This window comes from Lepidochelys olivacea, assembly GCF_965140295.1.
Source record: "Lepidochelys olivacea isolate rLepOli2 genome assembly, chromosome: 6".
NCBI lineage: Eukaryota > Metazoa > Chordata > Testudines > Cheloniidae > Lepidochelys > Lepidochelys olivacea.
In genome coordinates, this window is record NC_140416.1 from 14,678,437 (window position 1) to 14,700,527 (window position 22,091).

Consider the following 22,091-nt stretch of genomic DNA (forward strand, 5'->3'; position numbering starts at 1 on the left):
TCAACAGGCAGCCATTGTGCATTGTGGGATGTTTGTGTTCATGCACATAAACCAGAGGTTAGTCAGCACTGCCATGGTGTAGCATTTTATGTTTTTGCACAAGAATTCCCAGTGCACCAGTCACTTTTTTTTACATTGACTCGTGTGTTCTCTCATTGGGACTCCCTTGGGACTGTCACTTGATGTGCTGAGATACCGCTGAGCCTAAGCCTTCTGCCCACACGGGCACCCCTTAACTCTGTCTTCCTTAGCTAGACCCTCCAGGCTTCCTCCAGCACAGATGAAGAGATAGGGGCCACGCCCCTCTACAGAATGCAGACCCTGAGTTCAGCTCAGCTCTGGGCAGACTCAGTTAATGGGATTTGCCTCAGCACCCCAGTGCACAGCCTTTCTGGGAGCCTGAACCCCAGATAAATTCATCTTACACTTATAAAGTTTACACAATATAAGTTAGAGTCATAGAATCATAGACTTTAAGGTCAGAAGGGACCATAATGATCATCTAGTCTGACCTCCTGCATAGTGCAGGCCGTAGAATCGCACCCTCCCGCTCCTGGAATAAACCCCTAACCTATGTCTGAGCTACTGAAGTCCTCAAATCATGGTTTAAAGGCTTCAAGGTGCAGAGAATCCTCTAGCAAGTGACCCGTGCCCCATGCTGCAGAGGAAGGCAAAAAAACCCAGGGCCTCTGCCAATCTGCCCTGGAGGAAAATTCCTTCCTGACCATATGGCCATCATAAGTTCATATTATTTGCCCTCTTTCTCAAAGAGAGATATGCACAGACTGTTTCCCCACCACCACCTCACAGGTAACAATTGCTTACACTGGGTTTATTAATAAACAGAAGTGATTTTATTAAGTATAAAATTTAGGATTTAAGTGATCATAAGAGGTAACAGACAGAACAAAGTAAGTTACTAAGCAAAATAAAACAAACACGCTAGGCTAAGCTTAATACACTACGAAACTGGTTACATGTAATATCTCATCCTCAAAGGTGTTCCAATAAGCTTCTTTCACAGACTAGATTCATTTCTAGTCCGGGTCCAATCCTTCCCCCTGTTCAGTCTCTGTTAGTTCCAGCAGACCTCTTGGGTGGTAAGGAGGGGTTTCCTCATGACTGGCCTCATATAGCTTTTGCAGAAGGTGGGAATCCTTAGTCCTCTTGTTTAAACGTTTTTTATGCCTCATGGAAAAATATAGAATCCAAGATGGATTCCAGCATCAGGTGACACAGACACATGTCTTCACAGGGACCCTCATCACCCCTCCTCCTCATAGGCATTCCACAGACTTACAGGAAAACAAATCCATTCAAAGCAAATTGTTTCTTGCTTAAGAGTCATCAAGTTCTTGAAGTACCATTAAAAGCCCTCCATAAGCATAATTACATTAGTAACATATTTCTAACTTCAGACATAGAAATGATACTTGCATACAAATAGGATGAACACTTTCAGTAGATTATAACCTCTCCAATGATATCTTACATGACTTATTTTGCATAAAGCATAGTCCAGTTATGTCATATTCATATTCATAAGCATATTTCCATAAAGAATATGGAGTGCAACGTAACAACGTGTTTGAAGTTCTAATCCTCTAACATGGTATTTTTTGTTAATTGTGTCTTTGTAAATCTGAGAGGGGCCAGACCAAGCAGAGACCAACAAGCCTTCCCTCGGCTGCTCTGGGGCTGGCATACAGCAGGGATATGAGTGGCACAGCTTGCTGAAAAATGGAAACAATTCTTGTTGGAATATTTCGCTTAACAAGTCATCCATTTTTTAACCAAAATTATGAATTTTTGCAACTAACTCCAGTGAGTGGCTTCGCAGGTGACAGAATCAGTTCATAGAGTTTCAGGCCACAAGAGACCATTAGCCCGTCTAGTCTGCCCTCCGGCACATCACAGGCCATTACATTTCCCCTAAAGTCCCCTGTGTTGAGCCCAGTGATTCTGCGTGATCAAAGCGCTCGTGGAAGGATGAGCAGGGGCAATGTGGAACTGCACTGGGAGAAGACTCGTTGCACGACTGCAGCTGCTTTGCCAGTGCTTGTGCTAAAACAGAGCAGAGGGACGTGGTCGTGGAAAGTACGTCATTGTATTTCCTCTGAGTGGGTTAAACACCAAAGGTGATGTACGCACATTTCTGTGCGTCTCTGAAGAGCTGTGCTGTTGCTTCCAAGGCCAACAGCCTGTAGCAGACAGTCTCAACAGTGCTCCACAGGGTCAATCTCACTGGAGATGCCCAGGTTCAGATTCTTGGGCATTGGAAAGAGTGTTATCAAAAGCCAGAACTCAGCTGCAGAAGGCCTTCAGAGAGGGGATCAGAGGGAGCCCTGGCCTGGCCATGGTCCGAGCAAAATGCTAGATCACCTAGGTAAAGCCTTTGCCAGGAAGAACACCAGGGTCAGCATGAGGTGGAGTTGGTGTAATAAGAGGAAAGACAAAGAATAAGGGAAAATAACATTGGGTTTTTGTGACACAGAGAACCTTTGCCAAAGGGTCCTCTGCTCTTTGCAAACAGCTCTCACCTCAGAACGGAAGAACTCAATACACCAAACACGTCTTATAGGATATTTATTCATCAAGTATAATGTGTAATGTATCTACAAAAAGCTGTGCTGTCTACCCTTGCCACATCCCAGAACATTCAATGGAAAAGCATCAAAGACCATGGCAAATGATCAAAACCACTTGGAGGTGAAAAGGAACATCACAGCAGGGCGGGGATTTCCCTGTTATGAATATAGCAAATGATGGTTTTCAGGAAAACAGAGTGTAGGAAAAGACACACTGTATTTAGTAAAGAAAGCCTTGCGGAGTTCAGGGACCTGTCCTGAATATTTGGATCCTGGTTCTTATAAAACCAGCTAGTTCTATAACTGACTGAACTTTGTGGGAAAAACCTAGTTCATTAGATAGGAAAGGTAACTACTGGCAAAGGTAAACCCAGGTTTACACTTTAGGATCTTGTTTTGCATTACAACCAGTTGTTCCCATCACCTTCTCTCTTTCTTAGATAAATCTTTATTCTTTCTTAAATAAACCTACTTTTGTTTTTATTTTAAGTGTTCACAAGTGCTGTGTGGACTACAGGAGCAGTGATTGAAGGAAACTCTGATAAACTGGGGTACACTACATCTTTGCATGTAAAGATTCTGGTACTTCTGTGAATAACCAGAATCAGGGGCTGGATATCACAGGAGAATGAATCAGCGATTCAGTGATTAGGGTGCCTCTCTTGTCAGCCTGGAAGGCAAAGCTGGGGCTGGCATAAGCCCAGAGGAGAGTGCTTGAGTGAGTGAAAGGCTGTTGGTGCCGGGGAGTTGACACCCCGCTACTACTAGTAAGACCCCCTCTTACTGTAGGCAGTGGGGTAATGAAGTGACAGTCCCCAAGAAACTTCAGAGTGTAAAAGAGAGGGAAAAAATCTCCTCCCCTCCACCATCTTCACTGTGTCAAGCACTTTACCCAGAGGACACCTGTAAATACACAGAGGCGGCCAAATGTTACTTACTCCAGCGTCTGCAGTTTGCAGTTCGGGTGTTTCAGTCCCTCACACAGCAGCCGCACTCCAGCATCTCCCAGTTTATTATCAGGCAGTTTCAGCTCTGTCAGGCTCTGGCTGGTTTTGAGAATAGCGGTGAGAGCCCCGCCGTCAGTGTCTGTGAGATGACAACCCCCCAAGCTGCAGGAGAGAGAAACACAGAGAAGGGGGATCACAGTGTGAAGGGGGCTCGTCACAGATGTTCTGACAGGCGGCCCCGCCCACCAGCCCCTCTCCCTGACCAATCCACCTGAAGAATGAAGTAGAAACCCTGCTCCACCGCCTGTCCCAACCCCCACCCTATGCCAATGAGGAACCAGTGTTGGGTGTAATTTCCTGCCTAAGCCCCACCCCTTGCACATGACTCTTGACCAATCAGAACTGTCAATGACCCAGACACCCCCCCCCCATCCTTAAACCTCTGCCATTGACCAACAAGATTTACGGTTCTGGGTAAGGTGTCCTCATAAGCACCGCCCCTCACTCTTTCCACTAACCAACCAGAAGTTAAGGGGCAGCTGTCTGGCCACCCTAACTCCCACCTACCCAGCTCTCAGCCAATCAGATTGGACTCAGCACTGATCAGCCCCACAATGGTGCAACCCAATCAGAGCAGGCTCCTCCCTGTTCACCGGAGCCAGGCTCAGAGCCGGCGGAGCTGGGAGATCCTGGCCCTCTGCGCCCCCGGCACTGGCTCTGCTGCTCCCCTGCAGGACACAGGCGTCTCCTGTCTCTGCCCCTAGCTCTGAGCCTCAGGCCTGGGGTGGGAGGCAGCTGCGAGGCCCAGCACTGGCAGCATCACACCCACCTTCCTCTGAGACCAAGGATAAAAGGCTGGGGGGATTGGAAGACAAAGAGGAGACCAGCCCCACAACCAGGGGGATCCCCAAAGTTTGGGGAAGAAGAGCACCTGAGAGGAGGGTGACCATGTGACCCTGTTGGCAGGGCCTGTTCCAGAAACACTGGTGAGGTTATTACAATAGAAATTTTCCACTGGATTCTGTGTCCCTCCCTGCAGAATCTGGGTTCCTGGCAGAGCTGCCAGCCACCGGAGTGTGGAACTATGGCAGCAGCTTGGCTATGACCATGTGCATCTCAATGACCAGCCCCCAGCATGGCTGTCACATACTGCCACTCCTCCCTCCCTCCAGGGCTCACCGAGAACCCTCTGCACCCCCGACAGCTGCCAAATCTTGCACACATGTAGAGACACCCTACCCATCGCAACTGTCACCTGCATGGCCTCCTCCATCACTACAGTTGCCTTCAAAATATGGTCGCTCCGCCAAAAGGGGAGGGAAGTCCTAATGTTTGATAGAGAAAAAGAGCCCTGAATTTGTATTAGGGAGAGAAGCCCCCACTCCCTGTGGGACCCCCAAGTTCAGTCATCATGGTAGAGCCATGTGGGAAAGTATGGAGATACGCCCTAGCCTGGGGAGGTGGGGAGAGGGTGTTCCTGATGAAGCAACAGAGACAAGCTCCACAAAATGTAAAGGTAAGAAAGGAGGGAAGGCAAATGAGAAGCTGAGGAGAAAAAGGTGCCAAACTGGGGAGAGGACACATGACTCTTAAAGAAGGACCCAACTGAGATAAAAAAGAGAGACACCCCCCATATGAGGAGTGGTGTTGGGGGTAAGCTTTGGGAAGGACATAGCTGTGCCAACAGTAGTAGAGTTTGTTCTTTGCCCTGGGTGCTGATCAGAGTCCATTTTGGAGGCAGAGATTCTCTTTGGGAATTTGGTGCTGGGCTCAGATCTCTGGAAGAGGAGCCTCTGCTGTGTGACGCTCTCATTCCAAAACAGGTGAATAAATGTAAATATGACAAGTTTCACTTAGAGTTTACCCAGACTCCCTGTCACTGATTTCTCCTCTGATCTGCAATGTGCTGGACGCCCGCCACCACTTGGCTGAGGGTAATGCTGGTGTCAGAACAGGACACTGGTGCGAGAAGAAGGAGCAACAGTACACACAGATAGACCCTGCCCTGAGGATCCTACAATCTAAACAGACCAGACAGGTGAATGGTAGGGAAAGGAAATATTATTATTCTCATTTTTCAAATGGAGAATTGAGATCCATAAGAGATTGAATGACTTGCCCAAGGTCACACAGAGTGTCTTGAGTTCAATCCAGCAATTGAATGACACAGCCATCCTTTCTCTTGCATAGAGCTGTGCTTAGCCCCTCATGTTTCTCAGTATCAGAAGGGCCCCCATTTTTTTAAACAACATGACCTCTTTTCCCTCCCTGTTTTTCTCATGGCTGAGGCTGAGGTAAGAGCTACTTACCAATCAGGTACTGAACATAAGGGCCTGACCTACTGATGAGGCTTCTCACTGTGATACCTATTGTGATATGCTAAAGTGTGTTGGAAGAATTCAAAAAGATCTAACTACTGATCAGACCAGACCCAAGCAAACATTTGAAGAGCTGTTGGAAGGGAAAACAAAAATTCAAAATGGGTTTCTTAGAACTGAGGGACCTCAAGTGTGTGTGAGTATGGGGGTCGAGGGATGGGGAAGGTTGGACTGACTCAGATGTTTTTGAAATGTCAGGTGCCATTTCCAGTATTTTAAAAATTTGCCATACATTTCATATCAAAATTACAAGAGCATTCATTGTTTTCATCTGGAATTTGGTAATAGGACGGCTTGCTAATATGTCATATTGTGATGTATGGTAAAGAGATGGCTGCATTAGGAGCTCCATGATTAAGTTTACTTGCAGATTTACACTTGGAGCAGGACTGAAAACTCTTTATTTTCACTAGATTACCAGCCCAGCCATAAAACAATGTTTAATTTTCACCAGAAGTGGAAGAAATCTTCTAAATATGATTGATAATGCAGCTATTTACTCAAAATAGTACTGTTTTTGAAAAGTGACCCAGGTGAAATACTGTATGCATTTTCCCATACTTTTTTTTCTCCTTTTGTTAAAGCAAAAGTCTGTAATCATACAACAATGTGAGCTTGTACCATATAATGCAAAAAAAAAGTCATCATTTGTAGATGGTACTGATGTGAGAACAGTTTTCTTTCTGCAATTTTTATGAAGCTATGCAAACAAGAAGACACCTACCCCCATTTATAAAATGTTTTTGTTACTATATCTTCAGCTCTGTGGCCATCAGGGATAACATGACCCCCTCCTTCTCAGAATTCTGTCCCTTCGCAAAAGAGGTTTCCTAGAAACACAAGAGGAAATCAAAGCCTCCACTTACAACTCTGATCCTTAATCTTCTGTGCTGATGAAGGAGAGTAAGAGCACTTAGAACACCTACAAACAACTACTGTCACCACTGTTCCCTCTAATTTTCCCCACTCATATGTGGAATGAATCTTGTTATGTACACCAATATAGAGGAGATGTGATAAATCACCTCCATATTGGTGCACATAAAATTAATGGTGTGGGGCTGAGGGGTGCGGAGTATGTGTGGAAGGCTCAGGGTAGGGCAGAGGGTTGGGTTGTGGGGGGATGAGGAATCTGGCTGGGGGTGAGGGCTCTGGGGTGGGGCTGGGGCTGGGAATGATGGGTTTCGGGTGTGGGAGGGGGCTCAGGGCTGGGCAGAGGGTTGGGTTAGGTCAGCTCTTCAGCTGATTACATCTGCTGTCATATTGCATAAGAAGAGATGTGGTTTCTCAAGCATCCATCACCCATTCCATTTAAGGTTTTATAGATGAAAAAGGGACCTCTACGTTTTGCATAAAATCAGTAGGAAACCAGTGCAGACAATACAGCACAAATGTGTCAATGTACCACTTTATAAACAGGCATCTACAGTCTACCCTAGCTGAAGTTTCTGAATTGTCTTGTATGATCCCAAACAGAGCACACTGCAGTAATTCAATTTCAAGGTGATAAAGAGCTCCAGAATTGTGATTAGGACTGCATCTGAAAGGAAAGGTTGGAATCTTCTTGACACGTGCAGATGGGGAAAAAATAAAACCCCACACTCTTGACCAGATACAGGGATCATCTTTGACACTGACAAATTAATACAAGGCTATTGGCAAATTAATGCAGGGCCACTGTTAAAGCTCTTTAGTGGTATTTAAAATCAGAACTAAATACCAATCTAGGATGTGCTTATTTACTGGCAGATGGAAATATATCCCCATGACTGCAAGCTGCTCTGCCCAATTTCTCTGCTCCATCTCTTCTCACCTTTTTAAACTTCCCCTTCTGTGATTTAGAAACCATAAAGCACACTGGGAAGTGGATCTCATACTCTTAAGATTTCCTAGAGGCTAGAAATATTGAAATATTATATATATACACCCCTTGGATTGTTTCCCTTTCAGTCCAAATGTTATAGGGAGAGTACAGCGTCTAAGGAAAACACTGTCATTTGGGGACAGATTTATATGATATTTTTGTATTTTATTTTTGGATTTAAATGAAGGGGAATGCACTTTGTATTCAGTATACGCGTAAAACATTTGTTGTTTGAACACTTGACTGATGAACTGCTGCGGACATAGGTATGTGGTTCTGGGGGAATTAATAAACTATTGGCCAGTCAAGAGCCCCAAGTATCCTTATCTGAGAAATACTGTTCAAATTAAAAGCTGACCTGAAAAGAACCTAGCATTAAAATTAGTCTGCTAACGCTCCCTGGACTCAATAAGAGGTTCTCCTAATTAAATTCATTGGCTACAACACATTTCAACTTGGCTAACCTAGTTTGTTACATTTCAGTTTTAAAATGTCATTGGCCCCCTGGCAAATTCATAAAATAGCCCCATATTGACACTTACAGCTGTGCGTTATGCATGGCATTTTTGGCATTTCATATTGTATGGTATTAGGACAGCATCCCTTATATACAATCCCACCATGTGCAGCAATTTCATCTCTATTATTAAATTGTAATGAGCTTCCTCTCCCCCAGTGGCTGGCCTGCAGGGGGTCATGGCAACAGAGAGGCTGAGGGAATGGGAAATTGAAACAAAGCATTCATATGGTACTGGTGCAGCCTGTCACCAGCTCCAGGGGAAACAGGCACTGCTGTGTCAGGGCTCATGATATTTTGTATTGTATAGAACGTGGTCTCACCTCATTCCTTCCAATACCTGTGATGTTACAATATATTTTGCACCAATATGGGTTTATGTTGGGAGCACCTGGGATTTTTCCCATGACCAGCCCTCTGGAATTACTTTGTCATGCTGTTGTATAGTTGGCCATTTTTTGTTTCTTATCTGAGCTTGTCAAACTTTGTTTTTGAAATGGGTAGTATTGGAGCCAAACTCTTTCTCCTCCCTGATTTCACTATCTATAGAGGCCCTTGCAAGTACAGCTGCTTTAAGAAGCTCCATTCTGGGCCTTTATGTCACATTAATGAGTACTTCTGCAAAGCCATAATCATTTTCTGACATATAGGCTGTAGTAACTCAGAACCCTCCCAGTCTTGTGTCTCATGTTTACCAGTTGAGGATTTTTGCTACAGGCAGTCCCCAATGGGCTGCATGCTACTGTAGGCAATCCCATCATACCACCACCTTCGTATACTAATCCAGCTCAGTTTTGAAGTCAGTTAGGGTTTTTGCCCTCACTGCTCCCCTTTGAAGGCTCTTCCAGAATTTCACTTCTCAGATAGTTGGAAACCTTCCTCTAATTTCAAGCCTAAACTTGTTGATTGCCAGTTTGTATCTATTTCTTCTTGGGTCAACATTGGCACTTAATTTAAATAACTCCTCTTCCTCCCTGGTATTTATCTCTCTGATGTATTTATAGAGAGCAATCATATCTCCCCTCAGCCTTCTTTTGGTTAGGCTACACAAGCCATGTTTCCTGAGTCTCCTCTCATAAGGTATGTTTTCAATTCCAAGGATCATCCTAGTAGCTCTTCTCTGCCCCTGTCCCAGATTGAATTCATCTTTCTTAAACCTGGGAAACCAGAATTGTACACAGTATTCCAGATGAGGTTTCACTAGTGCAGAATAGAGGGGAATAATCACTTCCCTCGATGTGCTGGCAATGCTCCTACTAATGCTACCCAATATGCCATTAGCCTTCTTGGCAATAAGGGCACACTGTTGACCCACATCCAGCTTCTTGCTCACTGTCATCCCCAGGTTCTTTTCTGCAGAACTGCTGCTTAGCCAGTCAGTCCCCAGCCTATAGCAGTGGATGGGATTCTTCCATCCTAAATGCAGGACTCTGCACTTGTCCTTGTTGAACCTTATCAGATTTCTTTTGGCCCAATCCTCCAATTTGTCTAGGTCACTCTGGACCCTATCCCTACCCTCCAGAGTATCTACCTCTCCCACAGCTTAGTGTCATCTGCAAACTTGCCGAGGGTGCAATCCATCCCATCATCCAGATCATGAATGAAGATGTTGATCAAAACCAGCCCCAGGAATGACCATTGGGGCACTCCACTTGACACTGGTTTCCAGCTAGACATGAGCTGTTGATCACTACCCATTGCATCCGATGATCTAGCCAGCTTTCTATCCACCTTATAGTCCATTCATCCAATCCATACTTTTTTAACTTGCTGGAAAGAATACTTTTGTGTTGGTCAGTCATTTTTAAAATCAGTTCTGGAGCTACAATAGGAATGATCATGTTTCTCTAACCCAGAGAGTTTACTTTAATTTACCCACTAAAGTACCAACCAAAAACATGAGCATTTGCTTACAATTGTAAGTATGACTATCACTCAGCGATACGTAACTGCTGTTACACTTTGTGAAATAACATCCCCATAACTAAGAGGAAATGGTGGCTTCTTAGAGCCTGATACCAAGAGTCTAACAGGGCAAGTTAATTTTAAGACAGCATCTGTATAACAAATAGTGCTGTATTATCACCATCATGGCAAATCCCAAATGGACATCGCCTCCTTGCAGATTGAGCAGCACCTAGATCAATTGCTACCTGGGACTTAAGATGGTGTGGCTGGATTCTCAATCTACGTCCAGTATTGGCATCCTTATTGTACCACCAGAGTTTTTGGCAACATGTGACCACCAATTTCTGCCAGGGTTTGCCAGCTGGGTCCCCTCCCTGTGCAGAAGCTCCTGGAGCTGACGAGCTGCAAACTGTGGCTGCGGGGAGAGGCGGCAGCAAACAGCTGGGAGCTAGAGGGAGGGACCATTGAGGGTAAGAGGGCAGGTCATGCCTGGGAGGAGCATGACTCAGGCTGTTGGGGGGATGAACCTTTAAATTTTTCCCACCTACTATCAGCAGGTACCAGTCTTCTCTATATAACTCTATGCACTGAAAGGAGATGCACTGATTGAAATTCTGGCCCCACTGTAGTCAAGGGGAGTTTTCTTAGTGACTTAATTGAAGCCAGGATTCCACCCACTATCTGCCTCAGCTCCCATCTCTCTGCTTCAGCTCTCACACCCGCATCACTGCCTTTCATACCTCTGAGATAACACATCTGCAGGCAACCAGGCACAACAAAGACATGAGCAAAAACAAGCAAACCAACACCAGTCTACAAAAGAATGTCATGAGCCTCAAGCATAAATTGATTTTTTTGTCAAAGCATTGCCATAGGATTAATAATTTTATGGGATATTAAAATGATCTTGCAATTTAATGTACTACTAGTTAAACACCAAACTGGTTAGACTGCACATGCTTGTAGAGAAGACATTGTACGCTTTGGACTTAGAAAGTTAAGGGATTTAATTTGAAAGTGCAAAGTATTATATTCATTAATTTGCCTGTCTAAAGACTACTCTTTGAAGTGAGTTTATGTTTTTATTAAAAATTGCTATGTTAAATAATTTCTTATATGGTGTATTTTAAATACCTGAAATAAGTACTTTCTTCAGTTTCATAGGACTTAACTAAGACTACAAATGCCCACACTCATACACTGTTCGGGTTATCTATTGTAACAAAGTCAGGCAGGAAGGCTGCAAGAGAGTGCTAGAAGGCAGATACATTAGCCCCAGAATGTTAAAGGCCCTCTTCCCTACTAGCTGAGAAGGGGTTACCTCAGGTCAAGGAGGGACACCTGATTCCAATGAAGGCCTGCCCGAGGCCTTTAAAAACCCCTCCTCTGGGGAGAGAAAAGGGGGAAGAGAGAGACAAACTGCTGCCAGGCTAGTGGCAATAGGGAAATAAGCTTCTCCACAGTGGGAGGCTGGGCTCCTTCCCATAGGGGAAACTGCCAAACCTGAGACCTGATAGGGGAAGGACTGACTCCCCAGAGAAACCAAACAGGGTGACACCCTGCACCAGGGAGGAGGCAGTGAAAGGTAGCCCCCTGGGTTTTCTTTGTTTATGAGACTGTTTTCTTTTTGTTTGGCGGAGGATCAACCCTTAGGCCAACCTTCAGGCCTACCCTGAAAATACGACCAAGGGAGCACAGAAGGGGGAAGGCAAACCCTGCCATGAGTGGGGCTGATTATCCTAGGCTCACCATCATCTGAGGGGGAAGCACTAAATCTGCCAAGATGAAGGAGATGCCTTGCCACATGTGATGTCAGGAGTGGGACAGACTTCATGGCAAACCGTCCCAGGGCAAGGTAAATCACCCTCACCTCCAAAATGGATGATGTAGTGAGGGCGCTGGTGAAGGCCACAGCAGCACAAGAGGCTACCAGGGTCCAGATGGCTGCCCAACAGGAGTTGGTACAGCTACAGCAGAAAAACAAATCAATTGCTGAAGAGCCAGGCAGCCCAGGATCGAGCCACCCTGCAGGAGGTCATGAGCCAGCTGAAGGCTCTGACCACTATGACGCATGGCAATGATGGGACACGATCCCTACGGACAAGCAGTTACCTAGAGACGATGACAGTGGATGATGATGTGGAGGTGTATTTTCTCTCCTTTGAGAGAAAGGCCCTATGTGAGGCTCGGACCTGAGACCAGTGGGACAGCATCCTCACTCCTTTCCTGTGTGGGAAGGCCCAGAAGGCCTAGTATGACATGGCAGGGGAAGCAGCTACCGATTACCCCCAATTGAAGGCTGAGATCCTAGTGAGGTCTGAGGTGACAACAGCTATAAGGGCCCAGAGATTCCATGAGTGGAGGTACCAGGATGGCAAAATGACCCCTCCTCTTATGATGAATTAATTGCCCTTGTGGAGAGACACTTAACAGCCAAAGACCTCTCTCAGACTACCAGGGAAGAGACATGCCAGGTCAAGAGGCCAGTCCCTGCCCCAAGGGCCTGGGTCTCTGAAACACCGGGCAGAACTATATTGGGGAGGAAGGAGTCTGAAGAGCAACCTGAGGCCACAAATGGACTTGGGGACATGGGGAGAGAGGGTCGTGGGGTAAGGCCCACTAGCCCAAAGAATAGGGGGATACCTCAAGAAGGATATAGCTGTTATGCTTGTGGGGAAGTAGGACATATAGCCACTCAGTGCCCTAATGTGGAGGAGCCCATGCAGTGGAATCTGGGGAATCATGAAGATCTTTGTGGCTTGATAAATCTTATGGGAGTTGCAATGGCCCTCCATAGATACACGTGATCAGTTAGGATGAATGACATACAAACCATTGTATTAGTGGACTCCGGAAGTGCCGTCACACTAGTCTCAGGGAAACTAGTGGGGCAGGACCAGCTGTCTCGGGCCAAGCACACCAGGATAACCTGTGTTCATGGTGCTGTCAATTGTTATCCGACCATCCCTGTACAAACTGAGGTCCAGGGGAATACCACAAGGGTGTTGGTGGGCGTGGTCCCGAAACTCCCATATCCGGTCCTTATATGACGAGACTTCTCAGGGTTTGGAAGCCTACTCCCCATAGATGAGTCAGAGGAGGATGGCGATCCCAGGATTGATACGATGGCTCCAGTAACTAGCCCCCTCCTGATCTTCTGTAAATTAGCCCAGGACTTGTTTTCTACAACTGGGAAACCCCGGAAGACTAGGTGAGAAAGGACAACAGACAAGAAATTGGGAACCAAGATCTTGGCCCAGAACCAAAAGTATGTGCTTGCAGGGAAGAAATGAGGTCCAGTAGGCAGGGGAGCACACAAAGGGTCAATGAGCCAGAAGCTGGACCCAGTTCCACAGAGACCAACCCTGACAGGGAAACAGAAGTAGGTTCCCTTGAATTTGGGCATATTGGACCCTCACTTGAGAATTTTTGGCAGGATCAGGCCAATGATCCACTATACAATAACATTAGAAAAGAGATAGTTGAGATGAAGGGGTCCCGGTGAATGGGAAAATCAAAGGCCCAGGGCTGTATTTCATGATAAAAAGGGACCTATTATATAGAGTAGTCTGACTGCAAGAGCAAGAGGTGGAGCAGCTCTTGGAACCTCGACAGCATCAGAGGGCAGTGTTGGACCTAGCTCAGTCATTTGTTTGGAGGACATATAGGGGTAAATTAAACCCTTGATCAAATCCTATGGAAGTTCTTTTGGCCCGGAGTTTATATGGAGGTCCAACGATACTATGCCTCCTGCCCAGAATGCCAATTACATGGCCCCCAACCGCACTTGAGGGCCCCTTTAGTACCTCTCCCAATTATTGAAGTCCCATTCAAGAGGATAGCCATGGAACTGATAGGCCCACTGGAGAAGTCATCCCGGGCCATCAGAGTGTGCTCGTTGTTCTGGACTATGCCACCCAACACCCAGAAGCCGTATCCCTACAAAACACAATGTCCAAGATGATACCTAAGGAATTAATCCAAATTTTCCCTAGGATGGGGATACCCAAAGAGTCTTGACGTATCAAGGAACCCCCTTCGTGTCAAAGTTGATGAAGGACTTGTGTGCAATGCTCCACATACAGGCCTTAAGAATGTCAGTATACCACCCCCAGACTGATGGCTTCATCAAACGTTTTAACAGCACACTGAAGAACATGATATGGAAAGTGGTGAGCCACGATGGGAAAAATTGGGATACCTTGCTATCTTACCTGATAGCCTGATACCCTGCTACAAGGGACGTTCCCCAGACTTCAACCAGGTTCTCTCCTATTGAGCTGTTATATAGTCACCACCTGCATGGCATACTGGACATCACCAAGGAGGGCTGGGAAGAACAGCCTAACCAGGGAAGAAGCATCATTGAGCGTGTGATGCAGATGAATGACAGAATAGCCCAAGTCACCCCCATAGCGTGGGAACACATGGAGAAGGCACAAGAGGCCCAACAGACCTATTACAATAGCTGGGCGATGGCCAAAAAATTCCAGGTGGGAGACTGGGTAATGGTGCTGGTGCCCACATCAGAGAGCAAGCTCCTGGCCAGATGTCAGGGGCCATATGAAGTAATAGAAGCCATTGGGGGGTCGACTATAAGGTTCGACAGCCTGATTTCCAGAAGCTGGAACAGATCTACCATGTCAACCTATTGAAATCCTGGCAGGACAGGGAAGTCCATCTGGTCACCCTAGAGATACCACTCCAAGAAAGCAAACCTCAGGGAAAGGTGGGAATATCCCCTGAATTGACCCCTGAACAATGAGCAGAAGCCATCAATATGATTGGACGGAACCATGACGTGTTCTTGGAGAAGCCAGGCAGAACCACAGAGGTTCATCACCATATCATCACAAATCCTCAAGTAAAGGTGCCTGTTAAGCCATACCAGATCCCAAAGGCAAAAACGGAGGAGATCAGGACCGAAGTTGGGAGAATGCTGGAGCTGGGAGTCATTGAGGAGTCCCATAGTCAGTGGTCCAGTTCAATTGTCTTGGTACCTAAGCCCGATGGCAGCATGCGATTCTGCAATGACCTCTGAAAATTAAACAAGGTGTCCCAGTTTGATGCTTACCCCATAGCTCATATAGACAAGCTAATTGACCAGTTGGGAAAAGCATGATTTTTGTCCACCCTTGACCTGACCAAAGGTTATTGGCAAATCCCACTGACCAAAGAAGCCAAAGAGAAGACTGCCTTTTGGACATCAGAGGGATTGTACCAGTACACAGTCCTCCCTTTTGGTTTCCATGGGGTTCCCACAACCTTCCAGCAGCTCATGGATAAAACTGTTGCATCCACATGGCAAGTATGTGGCTGCTTACCTTGACGATGTTATCATACATAGCCCAGACTGGGAGACACATCTAGAAAAGTTGGAAGCAGTACTGGATACCCTGAAGAAGGAGGGTCTCACTGCGAATCCCTCCAAATGTGCAATAGGGCTAGCAGAAGCCAAATACCTCAGCTACATTGTGGGGAGGGGCATAGTGAAACCTCAGCTGAGCATGTTAGAGGTGAATCAAAGTTGTCCCTGACCGATCCAGAAGAAACAGGTCAGAGCATTCCTGAGGATAGTTGGATACTACAGGCAAATTCATTCCCCACTTTGCTACCAAAGCATACGCGTTGACGGATATGATAAGAGCCCGAGGCCCAGACATAGTAAAATGGACCAGTGCCACTGAAGAAGCTTTTGCAGATCTGAGGCCCACCCTCTACAGTAACCCAGTGCTAGTAGCCCCAGACTTTGAAAAGGAGTGTTTACTACAAACTGATGCCTCCAAGGTCGTGTTGGGGACCATACTTTCTCAAATGGTAGGAGAGGAAGAATACCCAATTCTATTCCTTAATAGAAAACTCCTGCCCAGAGAACAAAAGTATGCTGTGGTAGAGAAGGAATGCCGTGCTGTTAAGTGGGCCATGGAAACCCTCCAATATTACCTACTCGGATGAAGGTTTACCCTCATCACTGACCATGTCCCCGTCAAATAGATGTACCAGAACAAAGAAAGAAATGCAAGGGTGACGAGATGGTTCATGTTGTTACAACCCTTCCACTTCAGGGTGCAGCACAGATCAGGGATCAGACATGGCAACACTGACCACCTGTCACGGGTACAATGTTTTTCAGCCCAAGCAGCCAAACCCTGTGGTGTTGAGAGTGTGTGTGTGTCTGTGGCGGGGGGAGGGAGATATATGACAAAGTCAGGATGGAAGGCTGAAAGAGGGTGCTCCTTTTGAACGCCAGGATGTGGGTGGGCGCTAGCTCGCCCACTGCTAAAAGCCCCTCCCCCAGCCTAGGGAGGAGTTACTGGACCCAAAACCCAACCAAGTTCAGGGGACAACAAAGGAAATCACGGGAACAGGTGTAGGGCTCAAAGGGCTAAAACAAGCAAACCAGAAGGGGACACCAAGCACAGAACCCCGGCAGCACCCATTGATCCTCAAAGGCATCGAGACAGCCAGCTGACACTGCCCAGAGGAGCTCTGCCCAGATACGTGAGCGGATAAAAGAACGAAAGACGGCCCCACAGTCGCAGGGCCCCCCTCCACAGCCAACCTCCTCTCCCTTGTGTTATGAATGGCCACCTTGGTCATGGCCAGGAGGAAGTTGACGAGGTGGTCCCGCAACTTTGTGGGGCCTTGGATTGGGTGTGCGTAAATAAACAAGTGCGGGGGAAAGTGCAGCCAGAACCTCAATAAGAGGTTCTGGAGGAGCTGGAAGAGGGGCTGCAACCTGGTGCCCTGAAGGTACACATGTGCCAGGGTCTCCCTCACGCCACAGAAGGGACAGGCTTCAGGGACAGAGGTGAACTGCACCAAGTATACACCCGTACAAGAGAGTGCTAGAAGGTAGTTACATTAGCTCCAGAATGTTAAAGGCCCTCTTCCCTACTAGCTGAGAAGGGGTTACCTCAGGTCAAGGAGGGACACCTGATTTCAATTAAGGCCTGTCTGAGGCCCTTAAACCCCCACCTTCTCTGGGGAGAGAAAAGGGCAAAGAGAGAAACAAGCAGCTGCTAGGCTAGAGTCAGTAGGGAAATAAGTTTCTCCACGGTGGGAGGCTGGGCTCCTTCCCATAGGGGAAACTGCCAAACCTGAGGCCTGCTGGGGGAAGAACTGACACCTCAGCGCAACGACCGGAGTGACACCCTGCACCAGGGAGAAGGCAGCGAAAGGTAGCCCCCTGGGTTTTCTTTGTTTATGAGACTGTTTCCTCTTCGTTTGGTGGAGGATCAAGCCTTGGGCCAACCTTCAGGCCTACCCTGAAAGTATGACCAAGGGAGCACAGAAGGGGGAAGGCAAACCCAGCCGTAAGTGGGGCTGATTACCCCAGGCCTGCCATGGCCACAGGGGGAAGCACTATTTCTGGCAAGATGAAGGAGGTGCCTTGCCACACTATAATAAACCAAACAGAATTCTCTGTCTGTTTAACAAAAGTCCTCTGGCCATTTATAGATGGTTTATGTTTTTATGGTTCCATAGTTAGGGTAGAATTGAGATTTGCACTTAAAGCACGGATTTGACCATTTTGTTATATACGAAAAATATGGTGCATCCTCCCCAAATTACAGCTCTTACTCTTTAAATACAGAATGAGTTTTTCAAGAAACTACAAGTAAATTAGTTAATTAGTTTATTTAATTAAAATTATTTTTAAAATAGGCTCTTTAAGAAATTTGGCACCAGCCATCAGTATGGATGCACCATCGGGGCACCAAAACCATCTTAATTCTGCTCTGTAGTCACCAAAATCTAATGCATCTTTAAAAAGCAGTGTAATATGAGCTGTGAAATGACACTGTGCACCCTGAAAAAAGAAAAGGAGTACTTGTGGCACCTTAGAGACAAGTCCTCCTTTTCTTTTTGCGAATACAGACTAACACGGCTGTTACTCTGAAACTGTGCACCCTGTATTCAATCCCTACACATGGTTGTAAGGTTGTAATAATCTTTGTACAAAATATGTCTTGTGAGGTATCTTTTGAAAACTAATAACACACTGGTCAATAATAATCTTGTGTGATGTATTTACATGGTTGGTATTAAGAGTTATGGACATATGCTGAAATGATGACTAAACTGTGTTCAAGCCAGGCACGTCCGGGGGAGTTGGTAAACAGGTCTGCCTTAGACAAAGGAACGTGAATTTGATCCTTTGACCAGCCCAATCTTCAGGCAAAGAAAATGATGGAACATTTTTACATACCAAGTGAAAAAGGTACCAAACATCTATACCCAGCAGGAGACAGAAGCTTGTGGCTCAAGGAGACCCCCACGCACATTCTCCCCCCCTCCCCGTTTCTCCTCCTACCACACTGGGCTGGGGCTTCTGCCGTGCAGCACGATGGTGGGATTAGGGACTTCTGCCCTGCAGGGAGGCAGGTCTAAGGGCTTTAGTCCCCTGTGGGGGCATCAGGGCAGAAACCCTCACAGACCAGTGTTGCAAGCGTTGCAACTTTTCTAGAAGCCACCACCTATCAGGCCTCCAACACCCCAGGCACACAGGTCTTCTCCAGCATCAGAGCTCATGCCGGACCACCACATTTCCCTACGCTTCTCTGACTTGCAGAAGCACCGATGTGACACCATCATAGGACTCAACCACATTAGGCACACCATCAGGGGCTCATTCACCTGCACATCTGCTAATGTGATATATGCCATCATGTGCCAGCAATGCCCCTCTGCCATGTACATTGGCCAAACTGGACAGTCTCTACATAAAAGAATAAATGGACACAAATCAGACATCAGGAATGGTAACATACAAAAGCCAGTAGGAGAACACTTCAATCTCCCTGGACATTCAATAACAGATTTAAAAGTAGCCATCCTTCAACAAAAAAACTTCAAAAACAGACTTCAAAGAGAAACTGCAGCACTACAATTCATTTGCAAACTTAACACCATTAATTTGGGCCTGAATAGGGACTGGGAGTGGCTGGCTCACTACAAAAGCAATTTTCCCTCTCATGGTATTGACCCCTCCTCATCAATTATTGGGAGTGGATCACATCCACCCTGATTGAATTGGCCCCATTAGCACTGGTTCTCCACTTGTAAGGCAACTCCCTTCTCTTCATAGGCCAGTATATTTAAATCTGTATCTGTAATTTTCACTCCATGCATCTGAAGAAGTGGGTTTTTTACCTACGAAAGCTTATGCCCAAATACATCTGTTTGTCTTTAAGGTGCCACCAGACTAGACTACTCATTGTTTTAGCACAGCTGAGTGTCTCTGGCAGAAATCCTGTGACCAACCTGACTTCCTCCACTAGAGATTTGTTCTCTCCTCTTTCAGTTCTGCCATCTTCCTATCTAAACAACTCTACTTCGCTAACTTAAATGAATCACATGCCTGCAATCGAAGGCACCTATTTTTCGCCTTTGACTTGGCCTTCCCTCCCCCTTACTTGACCTCACTTTCCTTTGCACAGGATGACACTGACTTCTTCAAATAAATCATTAACAAAATCCCTCACCTCTCACTGCCCTCCTACCGCTCTTCCCTCCCTCTTCTAAGCCACTGCCACAGAAACTTCTTGTCTGCTGTTCTCCTCCAACCGCCGCAGTGACTCTGTTGTGATGTTCCCCTCTGGTGTTATGCGGATCGGTGATCTACTAGCCCTCTCCAATCCTAGACTCTGGAAGCCAGCCTTACCCTGCTCTGCTGTGAGAGCCCCCGCTCCTGGGCCATTCACGCACAGCCTCTGGCTCCCAGCTACTTGCAAGCGAATGACACTAGCCAATATCTCCGGTCCCAGACACAACCCTAGGAACCTCCGTCTTGCAGTGTCCAGTTATGCCTGCTGGATGCTGCAAGCTTATATGAGTTCATCAATTTAACAAAGAAATTGATATGTTCCAGGCTTGTTATCCCAAGGGGAGCCTCTGACACACTTCAAACCAAACACTGCTTCAGGTAGAATAAACAAATTTATTAACTACAAAGATAGATCTTAAGTTGTTATAAGTCAAAGCATAACAAGTCAGATTTGGTCAAATGAAATAAAAGCAAAACACATTCTAAGCTGACCTTAACACTTTCAATGTCCTTAAAAACTTAGATGCTTCTCACCACAGGCTGGCTGGTTACTTTTCAGTCAGGCTCTCCCCTTTGATCAGCGTTTCAGTCGCTTGGTGATGGTGGTGTCTGCAGATGTAGGTGGAAGACAGAGAGCGTGGCAAAATGTCTCTCCCTTTTATCATGTCCTTTCTTTCCTCTTGGCTTTGCCCCCTCCCACTTCAGAGTCAAGTGAGCATTACCTCATCGCAGTTCCAAACTGACCAAAGGAAGGGGGTGACTCGCTCGAGGATCTAACAGATTCTTTTGCTGCTGCCTAAGACAGTGTCTGTTGTTCCTGTGAGGCTGGGCTGGGTTTACCCCATCCATGCCCTAACGTGGTGTGAACTACCTCTCTGTTCTTGGAGAATTTTTGCATGGGCTTGCTTTAAGCCATGAGGATACATTTTCAGCTTCATAACTATATACATGAAATCATAATCTATAATCTTATTATAACATCACTATAACAACCATGCTCAGTGTATTATGAGTCTTCTGAAGACACCCAACATGACAAACTTTGCATTGGATACCACATAATCATTTTATAAAGATGAACATGGGGGTGTAGGGTGTTCCCTGGAGGTATGGACTATCACATCTGTGATGGGGTGTACCAACACTGCACTGGGGAGGCGAGGGTTAAAGAGCTGCTCAGGGACCCTCACCTCTGCTGGGTATGCTCTCAGTGGAGGGCACATTGAAAAGGGAGTGACTCAGCTCAGTCTGGGCTGACTGAGGAGGAGAGGAGTCAGGTGCAGCAGCCTCCTGCAGGGAAGCCGTCAGGACTGAGCCTCATAGCTGACGCACTGGAAGACCGTACACTGCAAGAGCTGGGTGATGACTCGCTGAGGCCAGTGGAAGTGACTCCAGAGATGGATCAGAGGGGAACACATGAGGGACCCCAAGTCCAACCCATGACAAAGTCTGAAGGACTGGAACCAGGGTAGGAAGTGACCCAGGGAGCGCATGTAGGGGTATCAGGCCCTGAACCCTGCACAAGGGCTACTGTTTCAAAGGGCCCTAGGTCAGAACCTGGTGGAGGAGGGTGGGCCTGTGTTCCCCTACCACCTGCCTGCTCCTTGCTAGTAGGTGAGGCTACTCTGAACTACAGCCACTAGGCAAAGCAGACTTTGGACTCTCACCAGTGGGTGACACCACCCTGAGCTCGAGCTGCTAGGCAAGGTGGCCTATGGACTCTTGCCAGTGGGTGACACTACCCCAAATTGTAACTACCAATGAAATTGACCCTTGGACTCTCACAGTTAGGCATTACACTGCGGAGTATCGCCATTAGGCAGTACTGCTGGCCTGGATCACACAGCCAACCCCGCAACACATGGCGGATAGCCTATACCTTGGGAGAGCACCCTGTAACCCCCGTAGTCCTCATTTACATATAATTATGATATTGCATATAAAGCATTCTTTGTAAGGTATCATGGAAAAGGTTATGATCTAAGTTCCCTCTAAGCTGCAAGGCCACATGGCCATACAGCAGCCTATTAAGCATCATGTAGGTGCTCAGGGCTGCAGCGGGGAAAGATGCCTCTCCCTGCTGGCTCCGCCCAAACCCCAGACCTTCCGCGGCTGGGGGAGAGGCGCCTCTCCCTGCTGGCTCCGCCCAAACCCCAGACCTTCCGCGGCTGGGGGAGAGGCGCCTCTCCCTGCTGGTTCCACCCAAACCCCAGACCTACCGCGGCTGGGGGAGAGGCGCCTCTCCCTGCTGGCTCCACCCAAACCCCAGACCTACCGCGGCTGGGGGAGAGGCGCCTCTCCCTGCTGGCTCCACCCAAACCCCAGACCTACCGCGGCTG

General features: G+C 46.9%; 1 protein-coding gene across 3 annotated transcripts in view; it reads right to left on the minus strand.

Annotated features, from left to right (window-relative positions):
• Positions 1-22,091, minus strand: part of LOC311521884 (NACHT, LRR and PYD domains-containing protein 12-like) — a 214,173-nt gene that overhangs the window by 138,352 nt on the left and 53,730 nt on the right. For all 3 annotated transcript variants that reach the window (XM_084630573.1, XM_084630571.1, XM_084630572.1), the window contains one exon: positions 3,527-3,697. In XM_084630573.1, coding sequence (XP_084486699.1) covers positions 3,527-3,697 — 171 coding nt within the window. The remainder of the gene's footprint in view (positions 1-3,526; positions 3,698-22,091) is intronic.